Below are 11,956 nucleotides of genomic sequence, written 5' to 3'. Positions count from 1 at the left end.
TTAGCGTTTCTTTTTTTTTTTTTATAAATTAAGGTGATGAAAAGCAGAAGAAGGTGTGATCTGTCACATAATTTTTATTATTTGTTATAATCATTCAGTAAAAACTAAACTTTCATAACTTCACAGTTCGAACAAAAACATGTGAGATCAACACTTACAATTCCCTAATTACATATATTATCAGTTGATTATTGTCCTGATTTGCAGGTAATTTATAAAAAAATATAAAAAGCAGTTGATTTTTCTCTTGAAACACGTCACATACTCGTCGATCAAAGTTCACAGCAGAGTTCAGTGCAAAGTGGTGTGGCCACGCTGGACGGGTCATGCGGTTGGACGGCAGCGGCTGTGACACCCACCCCTCCCCTCAGGCCATGTAGGGGTACTTCCACTGTGCGAGCGGGATGTGAGTTTCCTTGACCACTTGCGGAGACGTCCAGCGAAGGACGTAGTGAGGGCCGCCCGGTTTGTCGTTTGTGCCTGACAAACGCCAAAAAACAAAGCTGGCATCAGGACCTCCTACAGAAAGTGCTGAGGCGACTCAAGGCGCCACTGTATAGGTGCTGGCCCTAACCTGACGATCTTGCGCCCCCAAACGGCTGCTGCGCCACAACGGATCCCGTCGACTTGTCGTTGATGTAAAAATTCCCCGCGGCATTCCTCAGGATTTTGGACGCCTCGACCACCACTTTCCTGTAAAAGGTCACGTGACCACCCATCAAAAGACAACAGGCCACGTGTTGCAAATCGGTCTTTGGCCCCGCCCACGGGAAGGCGTGGTCTTACGTGTCCAGAGAGAAGACGGCGCCAGTGAGCGCGTAAGGTGACGTGCTGTCCACCAGACTGAGAACCTCCTTGTAGTCGTCGTCCGGGTACACGTACACGGACAGAACCGGGCCGAAAATCTCCTGCAAGACAAACACAGTGATGGCCTGGCACAAAGCTGAAGAGACAATCACAAACATAAATTCACGCAATTTTCATTTCAAAGTGTCTTTGTTACATAGACACGTAACCCTAAAAACAAATTATTAGCTTTAACCTGAAGAGAGGAAAAAAAATCTAATTTAAGTCCTAAATTCAATTTTGACTCACAACACAAAGCGTAAAGGTTGAGGAAGTAGCGCGTGTCACCTGTGCCATGATGGGGTGTTGGGGATCTTTGGTGGTGATGATGGTGGGCTCCACAAAGTACCCTTTGGAGTCATCGCAGTTGCCCCCGGCAATGACCTCCAGCTCGGGGGATGACTTGGCATCGTCCAAATACTTCTTGATGCGGCTAAACGACTGACAGGGAACACACACGGCAGGCTGTCAGCACGTGTGTGTGTGTGCGTGTGCGCGCGCGCGTGTGGGGGTGTGTGTGTGTTGTTCTGCGTGAGTGTGTGTGCTCAACAGAAGGGCCCCACCTTGTGGTCGATGACGGCGGAGAAGAAGGCGCCAAAGTCTTCCACGGGCTGAAAGACAAGAACAAGTCACGTTTCATTTAATTTCAGAAATTTACATATTTTAAGTGAAGCAATATTTGGTTAAAATAATAATGCAAAAAAAAAAACAGCAAATGTGACAGGACCCGAAATGGAAAATTCGAGAATTTGCCATTTCTCCTACTAAGCCCCAAAAAACATTTTTTTTTCCTATTTATTAAATTGGTTATCATAACTAAAGTATGATATGACAAACAGGAGCTGTGAAAATAAACATCTCCATTGAGTGTCTTCAAGAAACGACTGCGCCTCAGAGGGAAAAAAAGCCATTCAGATGCGGCTTGTCGAACGAGTTGTCGATCATTTATTTCGCGCAGCAGGTTACGAGGTTGCAGGTCAGCTGAAGTCTGCCCGCATGTGCGAGACAAAAATGATCAATTCTGTCTCTGATTGGTTGGTTTTCCTCAGGCGCGGTGTCTTCTTAAAGTAACGCAACAAACAACACGTTCGCATGTCAGCATTCTACTTTTCATTAACATTTTATTAATGAACTGCTGTCATATTAGTAAAAAAAAAGTGCATTTTTCTTTTAACGTTTACAAATTTCAATTTATGTGCAAAGGGGTCATTAGAAGAGAAGAAGAAGAGGAACTGACATTTCCCACGCGTATTTGCTTGAGCGCGTCGAGTAGCTGCTGCTTGATGTCAGGCCACAAGCCGGCGGGCGCGTACATCCTGGAACAGGCCGAACACTTCTGACCGCCGTACTCGAAGGCCGAGCGCACCGTCCCGTTCACGACGCTGCGCACGTCAGCAGACTTGTGCACAAAGTGGAAGTTTTTGCCGCCGCACTCTGGCAGGACGAGGAGGAACAAGATAAGGAGGATGATTTCCCGGAAGCTTTCTGCGGTTCTTACCCCCGGCCAGCCTGGGGAAGTTCCGGTACACGTCCAGGTTTTGGGCCACCTGCTTCCACAAGTGCTTGAAGGTCCTGCGTGCAAACAAGAAAAAATGTCAGTATCATGTGTTTTTTTTTTTGTTTTTTTTTGGATCAAGATCAATCAGATGAAGGAAAACCAGGACACAATTTGAACCCAAAAACAACAACAAAAAAACAAGGAAAGCTGATGCAAAAGCGTGTTAAAAAGAAGCGCTTACGGGACGCTGCCGGTGAAGTTGATACCCGCCAGGTGCTCGGAGGACGTGACGGCGTCTCCGAAGACGGGACCGTCGGCTGGCAGGAACTGGATGATGTTGGGTGGGAGGCCGCACTCGCGTAGGATCCGGTAGACGGCGTAGCTCGCCGACATGGCCGTGTCGCTGGGCTTCCACAGAACCACGTTACCCTGAACGCCACGCACGCACAAACGCAGTTGAACAATTCCTCCCAGTTGGACTTTGAGATCCAAATATTCCATCGTCACTAAGACCTTTCTAATAATAATCATCTGGAATTCATGAAGTTAAAAAGTTACAGTATACCACCCAGTTAAAAGGAGTGTGAAACATTGAGTCAGACTTGCGTTGAGATAATTTCTCGGAAGCTGGTGACAGGAAAAGTACATTTTTCTTTTCAAATTAGGAGCAAATTAATTGGAACACGAAGCAATTGTCGGACGCCTGCCCAATTATTTTAATAATTGAAAATTATAAGTAGTCCCCAGTACCCACAAAGATACATAATAAATTGTTGTCATGATTATTATTATCGCTTAATTGTTTTTGCGACGCCATTGTACATTGTTTACGTTTTCTCCTGATGTTCATTAGTGATGCGGCTTTCTATCGAATGAAACGGAAATAAAACCGCTGATGTTATGTGCACGTCACCATTGTTCAACATCCTCGTCTTCGCCTGCCGCGGCCTCATTTTAAGTTTTAATATGCCACGATAGTAAGACTTTTTACAAGGTGTGGCGAGAATACCATTCCCTGTCTCACTTACCATCACGGCCGGTGTGGCTGCCAAATTGCCGCCAATGGCAGTGAAGTTGAAAGGCGCCACGGCGGCCACGAAGCCCTGATGGCAAAATAGGTAAAAAACAAAAAAAAAAAAAGAAAGAAATGAGGAAAAAGGTTGGCATGACTCCCGTGCATGAAATAAGAGAGAAGGCGCCCACGCAGTACCTCGAGGCCCCGATAGATGGCAGTATTGGTGCTGCCCTCCACATCCAGCGGTTGCGCCGCCTCCAGCTCTACGGCATGTTTGGCGTTGAAGCGGAAGAAATCGATAAGCTCGGCGGCCGCGTCGATCTCCGCCTGGATCACCGTTTTGCCCTGGGAGCCCGAAGCACCAACTCAACATCTTAGCGACTGCAGCTAAAGCTAAGGCGGGACGCTACCTGTCCGATCATCGTCTTGGCGAGCACTTCGCCTCGTTTGGGTCCGCTGATGACATCCGCCGCCTTGAAGAGGACCGCCGCTCGGTCCTGGACGGGTTTCAGGTCCCACTCGCGCCGCGCCGCTACCGACGCCGCGATGGCTTTGTGGATCAGGTCCTGCACGCACGCACGCAGACGCCTCAAATTCATCCCCACTTTTTGGATGTGCACCATAACAAGCATTCTCAAATCAGCGGCGCAGGTTGTTACCTTGTCGGCATAGCAGAACTTTGAGACTTTGTGTGCGTGATTGAAGGGCTTGAAAAGAAAAGAAGAGAAAAGCCGTGACGCTCCAGGAAGAGATTCCACAGCTAACAGGACTTGGACTCACAGACAGTTGGTATCGGACGTCGCTGGTCCAAACATGTTCATCACCGACCACACAAGGAATCTCCTCCGTGCTCGATTTCACCTGCTCCAGCGCCTGAGCACGTGTTCATGTTAACACGAACGCACACACAAAAGGAGAGACATGGCATTGGCATGTTTGTGGCTGGGTGTGCAAAAGGGGCCGGCGAACAAGCAGACCTGCAGGAGCTGCCGTCGTTCGGGACTGCCGCTTTTGAAGTCGAGGACAGGCTCGTTCCTCACAGACACGCTGGCGCACCAGGCCGAACCTTTCAAACTAAAAACACAATGCAAGGTTGGCTTACACTCGCAATGCACTTGAACTGTTGTCATGACTACGGGACAGCGCTCCGACTTTTTTTTTTTTCATTTTGTATTTTTTGCATGCTTAAAAAAAATATATAATTTTTTAAAAATAAAATACGTATACGTTGGTAAAACCTTGTAAAAGCGCTGGTTCGTTCGAGCAATTTGACCCAGGAAACCCTCTGGCTGCGGTTATTAAATGATATTAGCGACGCCTGAAGGTGTTGGACAAAAGTTCACATTTATCCAGGCGTTAGCGCTGACTTCATGTACCGTTTAACTTATTAACTCGCCCGCCACACACAGCTGAAGGTCAGCAAACAGCAGGCGAAGCAGAGCAGTCCCTCGCTGTCTGGCCAGCTCTCGCTGTCTTCAGGTTTCTAGCATTTAGGTTTTCAGGTTTTCTAACATTATCCCAGCTGTGAAGCATGGTGGTGAGAGCGTCATGGCATGGCATGCTTTGAGTCCTCAGGGCCTGGAAAGCTTGCGATCATCAACGGGAAAATTAATTCACAAGTTTCACATCAAGACGCTTGGCATACCAATTTGAGACCGGAGTGACCCTGTCAAGTCCCTGACCTCAACCTCATTGAGGAGATGGTATACCGGTATGACCTCAAGCAAGAATTTCACAGCAGGAGAATCTAGCTTAACTGCAATGGTACAAAACTCATTGTGTCGGTTGTGCATGTCTGATCTATCGCAACACAAAACGTTTGCAGCTGGAGGACGCCAGACTACTTATTCACTAACCAGCCTTCGCTTACTTCTTCCTCCCTGTCCTGTTAGGGGTGACATTTTATGTTTATACAACTCTGTAAACAGATCATGGTTTCTGTGTAATGATGCAGAAACTGAAGAAAATCCAAAGACTGAACATAATCAGTACTTTGTCCTGACCTCCCACTGTTGCGTCTCACCGGGTTCCTTTTGTGTCAGTGAGTGAAATGTGGACCATTAACTTATGTCAAAGAGTGCACATGTTTGTGCAGGTGGCGCACAAGCTGAGACTAAAAACACACACATCGTAACTAGCTTAGACGCTAAGCACTCTTGAACCCTGGCAAAACACTCACACACACACACACACACACACACACACACACACACACACACACACACACACACACACACACACACCCCACACACACACACACACACACACACGCACCCCTGCTTGTTTGCATTCATGACGCACACACAAAACAGACGCACGCACTCACACACAGATGTTCGCTGCGAGGTTAACCATGTCGGCTGCCATGTTAGCGTGACGCGCATTGTGGGCGGGGGGTTGATCTCGCCTCTCGAGCCCCGAGAAGTTATTAGCATTAGCATTAGCATTAGCATTAGCATTAGCATAATCTGGATGACTTCCAACCGAGACGACCAAGTCGAGTTTTGTCTAACCGTCAACTTGTGCGGCTTCTTGCTCGTCTGTGCGGAGGACGAGCGAACTCACCCGCGCCATGAGGTCCACCTCGCCGCTGCCGAGGCTGTTGTCGTCACTCTCAACATGCTTCCGCGATCAGCGCGAGTGCAAGAGTGACGAAGTAGCATCAGCAGCAACACTCCCCTTCCTTGCTGTACCGCCCCCAAACAGCTGACGTGCGACGCTTGGGGCCAAAGCTGATGGACCAATTTTTTTGGGTTTTGTTTTGTTTTGTAACTCTTTATTTAAAAACGTAGGACATACAAAATGGCACCAATCTGTTTAACATATTTGCCAAAGTAGCAGTAGCCACACAACAATAAGCAAACAGATAAAACAAACATACATGCAAAAAACAACACTGCAATGTAGAGGGTGGCTCTGACGTTTAGTTCTCGTTGGGAAATATTCAAATAATTCGCCGTTTGGATCCCTTTGAAGAGTAAAACCTGGTTCAGGCCGCAACATGGGCGGCTCCACAGCTAGCCAATCAGAGGCCACATTTCCGAGTGCGCACCAACCTTCATCTGTCACTGTCAGACCTTCAGTCTCACGACCCCGCCCCTTCTGACAATCATAAAGTACTTAATAGTTTATTGTAGTCCTAATACAAAACCATTTTGCCTCGTCAATGCGTTGACTTTGGATCTCGTTCTCATGGATTTTGCTTGGCCAGTCACAAGACAACAGCACACACACCCACACGAACCATGACCATGTCAATAACCACACGGTGTCGCTGTCGTCACGCACTGCACTGTAGGCGACCTGGTTTGTGTAACACAAAACGAGCACAAGACGCAGACGAAAAAAAATGGTTCTCTTGCCCTCAACCAGCCAAAGCATGTTTTGGACCGAACAGACAGAAAAGAATAGACTGAATGCCCCCTCAAATCTTTTTTGCATACTGTACGTCATAGACGCGCCAACGAGATCGTGTGTGCATGAACAAAGTCAACACGTTATGTGTGTAGCATTGAGAATTATCCTGCCCTTTTCCAAAATGACTCTTCACTCTCCTGAGTCCAGATATGATTTTAGTCATGAAGACATCTAGCAATTTGCCTTCTGTACACTGCATTATGCAGTATTCCTGCTTACCGTATTTATGACAGGCTTTATGTGAGCAGTGGGCTTTATGTTTATATACTTTTTTACGTGACGACGAGAAAGTGACTTAAAGTAAAGGTCAGAGGTGATCTGATGATGAGTATTGGCATTCACTTGGACATCTTCAGCTTCGTCTCCCTCTGGCGGCCAGCACGCGTACTGCAGCCATCCCAGAATGCCCCTCTCTCGTTAGGTGGTCGTATGGAGGTAGGGCTGAGAACTGGGGCTGCTGCCACGCTTTTGTGCTTGCAAGGGGCCAAGAAGAAAAGCTAGTCGGACACGCTGATGCCGGACGACATCGCGTCTGTCGCCTTGCTTCAAACGCTCCTGGTAGGCGACCACCAGGCGGCGCTCCATAAAAGGCGGTGAGTCGTGGCAAACCAGGGATACTTAGCCATTTTCAGCAGAAACGTTGGTATTTTGTCTATAATTAAATAGAAAACTTCATGATTGTTCATGTACAATTAGCACTTTTACGCCACTTGGTGTTGACTGAAAATGACAACACAGTGGCTCAGAGTTCAGGTGAGCCGTGATTGGTTTTTACCTGAGCCTTGAGCTTTTGTGATGTCATTTGCAGTCCACACATTTTGACACTAGCTGCTCAATAAGCACAATATCCCCCAGCCAAAATTACAAAACAAATCTAAATTAAAAACAATAATAAAATAATTAAAAAAGTGTCAAAACATGCTTGATAAAACTTCACCTAAAAAACTTCTAAAAACATAACGAAAGCAATAACAAAAAAAAACATGCTCCATTTTTTCCCCCACATAAAACGTTTTCCGTCTCCTACTGGCTGACACAATTGGGGATGAGCAGCCAATCCCATCTGAAGGCTTCTTGTTGCTAGGTGATCACCAAGCAGTTAACTGGTTTATTGATCAGGTGAGCAAACAACAGCAGGAAGTCACCCCACCAAGTTACCATGCGCCTTACAAAAATACAATAGAAGCATTTGTATTTAAAATACTCTCCACATTTGAGTCTTTCTTGACTTCCTATTTGAAGAACCAATCATGTCTCAAAGCTGTTCGGCTGATCAACTCAATTTTCATTCATTGAAAATAAACTTGAGCTTTAACGCATTTCCTCATTAATACATAGGTGGCTCTTCACAAAAAAGTCTGATACTTATTAGTGTGTGTGTGTGCGCGCCTCAAATGACATGGAAAAATGTCTGCTCCATGGATGGCAAATGTCTCAATACTTTTGAGCATGTGACCACTGGTCACACTCTTTGGCATCCAATCGAACAGAATCCATTATGGGGATTTAAGAAAAATAAAATACAGATAGAGTTGCATTTCATTTGGCATCAAATGTTCGGGCTCATCTGTCAGACGCAACCACCGCAAGAATGAGGCCATTGCCGCTGCTGCGCCTAGTTGGCGTCGTGCCCATTCATGCGCCAGTACACCCGGCGCCGATGCTCGGGCTGCAGACAATAAGCCAGATTGAGCTCCGCCTCCCGGCAGCGTCGCAGGAAGCGGCCTCGGTCGCGCGCAAGCTCCTCCCACGGCCCCCGACGGTCCTCCTCTTCGGCCGCATCGGCGCCCGACGCAATGAAGAACTCTTCCACCACGTTGCTGAAACGTACCTGGACAACAATGGGGCACAAAAAGGAGAAACACGACAAATTAAAATCCTGCACGAGTGGTAGAAGCACTGCACAGGAAGCAGAAGCATTACAAAAAAAAAAATAAAAATCCAGATCAGTAAGTATATGTGTTAAGAATTAAAAATCCCATGTGATGTGGTGGTGATAGCTTAAAACTGCCTTGTAAAGTGGAAACAGGAAATGAGACACGCCCTCTCAGGAAAGGAGCTTGGATAACAAAATAAAAGTGTACCTTTTTGACCGAGGTGAAAGTGAAGCTGCCATCCATTTTGTCAGCGGCAAGCGGCGGCGTGGACTTTGGGGGCGAAGCCTGCGGGGGCGAAGCCTGCGGGGGCGAAGCCTGCGCCCTACCGGTGCTGAGCGGTGCCTGGAAGTTGAACAAACTGTACGGGTCGGACGGGGTGAACGACGCCAACAGTAGGAGGTTTTCTGCTTCATCTGCCTCGCCGCCAGAGTCATCCCACACGTCCTGATCCGAGGAGGGTGACACGACGGCGGGAACGGGGCGAGGCGCCGCGCGGCCCGTGTGGAGCCGGGCACTGAAGTTTTGAGGGTTGTATGGGTCGTCGTGGCGACACAATGATGCTAGCAGACGCGCCGCCTCCTCGTCCGCCATGACGCCGCCTTCCTCTTCTTCGTCAGACGAAGACCAATCAGACGAAAGGTCGGACGAACCCGAGCTGTCGAAGCCATCATCGTGGGCGGAGTCTGCGTTTGACTGGCTGTCATCGTCGCTACACGGGCAGCCCATGATGAAGGCGATGCCACTGTTACGACACTGCTGCGCCGCCATCTGAGTCACATGACCCGCCTCCATCTTATCGGCCATCACCTCATCGGGTGGGCCGTCCGCAGTCATGTGATCTGACGATTCTGCCCGATTTGGGGAATTTACATGCGTGTCGCAGAGCTCCGCGGCTGACTGGCTGGCATAACCAGTCCCCATCTCGTCGGCTGTCACGTGACACTCCGCCGCTAGCTCGTCAGGTGGGCAATCCTCAGCCACGCGATCCACCTCCATCTTGTCGGTCATCTGATCGGGGAGCTTGTCCCGTATGGTGTGATCCAGCACATGCACCTGCTTAACGTGTGCGTCGCAGAGCATGCTGGCCGAGCGGCACCTGGGACACTTGAGGCCGTGTTCCTCCTCCAGGCTGTAGTAGCCGTTGTCCTGGTCGGCCGCATTCCCGCCACCATTCTGGACATCACCCGTGCCTCCGTTGACCAACGATTCCTCTTTGTGGAGGCTCACTCCAGCGCTTTCGGCCAGCAGGCTGCTACACACATATATACGACAGTGCTCTTTTGTCAACTTTGAGCTTTGCGGGTCACAAAAGCCCTTGTGCACTGATCCAATGTCAGCGTGGGACAAAGGAGCGGACAGCGGTTCTCCCTCCTTGAAGCCTCCCCACCAGCCTCTCATCCCATCCTTCCAGGAGCTCTGCACGTCCCAAGCAAACAATGTTGCGGGGGGAGATCCCTCAGGGTTCCGGCCGGGTTCGATACCCAATTGGTGCAGGGAGCGCTCCCCTTCGCTGAGCCAGGACCAAGCAGACGCGCGAAGTTCATCCTGGTCTTGGGCAACATCTCCTCGTCCCCCGCCAGGCTGCCAGTTCGCACCGCCGAGGCCCGGAAGATATTTTGAGACGAAGGACAGCGCGGGCCTGGACAACACCGAGAGCAGGCCGAACCACGAGCTTTCCTGAGCGGCGAGGCTGGCCGGGGAGGCCAGGTTACGCCCGCCCGGCAGTCCACCCTCGCTACTGACATTTTTAAACATGTTTTGCCCTCCAAGGAAAAGGTGACCAACTGCTTCAGTTGAATTCTCTCTCACACACACAAACACATTGAAGAGTAAGTTGCAGAAGTTGCTAATGTGACAGCTGTGACGTCACGCGTACAGCTCGTGTCTACTTTTGGTTCCACACTCTACTAAATGTTTCCGCAATGGGAGCGCTTCCAGCACGGAGGCATCGCGCTTACTTGGACTGGCAACCAGCCCAGCGGCAGTGAGGGCAGGCAGGTACCCGGGAAAAGTAGACGGCAACCCGGCCTTTGTCGGCGGCGGCGTTTTGGCCGCTCGGAGGTCGCTGCTGCTTCGGCTTCGTTCTGCACGACGACACGCTCGAGGGGGGCGGACGGGGAAGACCGGGGATCTGGCAAGACTGCATCAAAGCCATGCTGATCGTCTCCGGACGCCGAGCGGGCCGGACCGGGCCGGGCCGGACGCTTCTGAGGTTAGCTTCTGTTAGCTTATTTTAGCTCAGCTTAGCAGATCGCCAACGGCCAAAAGTCCCTCCAAAATAATTAGAAAAGAAAACACTGCCACGTTACAAAAATTACTTTTGGTGTCGTCTACAAGTCCAAAACTCCTCGTTGGAACATCAATGTTGACTTTGAGGGCAAAAGTTTGGCCTCCAACCGCGTTTCCGTTCAGCAACCCAAAGATTTCATCAGAAAAGTCAAGGGAGTGTCTGACAGTGCCAGGCGGAGAGGGGGAAAAAAGGGCGGGGGGAGAGAGGCAGGGAGCGTCGCGGTGTTACTCGAACCGATATGTTACGTAAGTCTAGAGTGCAATACGAGCACGATCGCGTCAGCTAGTAAAACCCTGAGCCTCCAGGTAATGGCAACTCCTATCGTTCGTCGGTCATCTTTTGTCCGCCAAACGTTCTCTTCGGTTGAGTTTATTTTCATTGCACATTGTGCAAAAGTACCCAGACTGTACTGAAGTGCAGAGGTGGCTAAAGTCTACTATGTACCTAAGTACACAGACGACAAAATAACTCACACTCTGTACTTAACTCCACAGTTTGGTGGAATAAATAAAAGGCTGGTAAAACAAGTACTGAATCTAATTATATTAAGTAAAAGTACAAACCCACTTCCAATGAAGTTGGGACATTGTGTTCAACCTATTTTTAATACACATCAAAGACCATATGTAATGTTCAAATTGATAAACGTGAATGTTTTTGCAAAGAATGATTAATTTCAAATTTTATGGCTGCAAGAAGTTCCAAAAATAGCTGGGACAAGCAACAAAAGACTTTGGCTGTAGCATATGCCAAATCAATTCATTTTGAAATTCATAGAAGGGTTTTTCTTTTGTTGCAAGAACTGAGTTAAAAACAATTGTCACGATTTGAGATTTTTTGCTTTGAGAAAGTTGCGGACATGTTTTTGACTGACAAATGCCAATCCAATTCAAGAAAGCATGCTCTTGCCCTGGTTGTTAAAATGTATTTTGAGAAATGTATTTTAGATGGACTTCCAAACGTTTCTATCCTGTTTTGGTCTCGCCGAGTTCTGGTTTTGGGAAAGTCTTGCA

The 11,956-nt window shown here is 48.6% G+C and overlaps 2 protein-coding genes across 2 annotated transcripts; both read right to left on the bottom strand.

Annotated features, from left to right (window-relative positions):
- Positions 1–56: 56 nt before the first annotated feature.
- aldh4a1 (aldehyde dehydrogenase 4 family, member A1) lies at positions 57–6,089 on the bottom strand. Its single transcript, XM_088308121.1, has 15 exons — positions 5,925–6,089; positions 4,337–4,433; positions 4,140–4,232; positions 4,019–4,066; positions 3,770–3,925; positions 3,555–3,704; positions 3,373–3,447; positions 2,586–2,773; positions 2,345–2,418; positions 2,084–2,280; positions 1,410–1,457; positions 1,135–1,287; positions 787–908; positions 575–693; positions 57–480 (listed from the first exon to the last, which is right to left on the bottom strand). The coding sequence occupies exons 1-15, from the start codon at positions 6,020–6,022 to the stop codon at positions 368–370; spliced, it is 1,731 nt and encodes a 576-aa protein (XP_088164247.1). The 5' UTR covers positions 6,023–6,089; the 3' UTR covers positions 57–367.
- Positions 6,090–7,870: 1,781 nt separating this feature from the next.
- On the bottom strand, positions 7,871–11,124 carry ppp1r15b (protein phosphatase 1, regulatory subunit 15B). Its single transcript, XM_088308120.1, has 2 exons — positions 8,861–11,124; positions 7,871–8,607 (listed from the first exon to the last, which is right to left on the bottom strand). The coding sequence occupies exons 1-2, from the start codon at positions 10,406–10,408 to the stop codon at positions 8,392–8,394; spliced, it is 1,764 nt and encodes a 587-aa protein (XP_088164246.1). The 5' UTR covers positions 10,409–11,124; the 3' UTR covers positions 7,871–8,391.
- Positions 11,125–11,956: the final 832 nt, after the last annotated feature.

This window comes from Idiotropiscis lumnitzeri, chromosome 11, assembly GCF_059441095.1.
Source record: "Idiotropiscis lumnitzeri isolate Australia: NSW breed Sydney's pygmy pipehorse chromosome 11, RoL_Ilum_1.0, whole genome shotgun sequence".
NCBI lineage: Eukaryota > Metazoa > Chordata > Actinopteri > Syngnathiformes > Syngnathidae > Idiotropiscis > Idiotropiscis lumnitzeri.
This window is presented reverse-complemented; position numbering and strand designations above follow the sequence as displayed.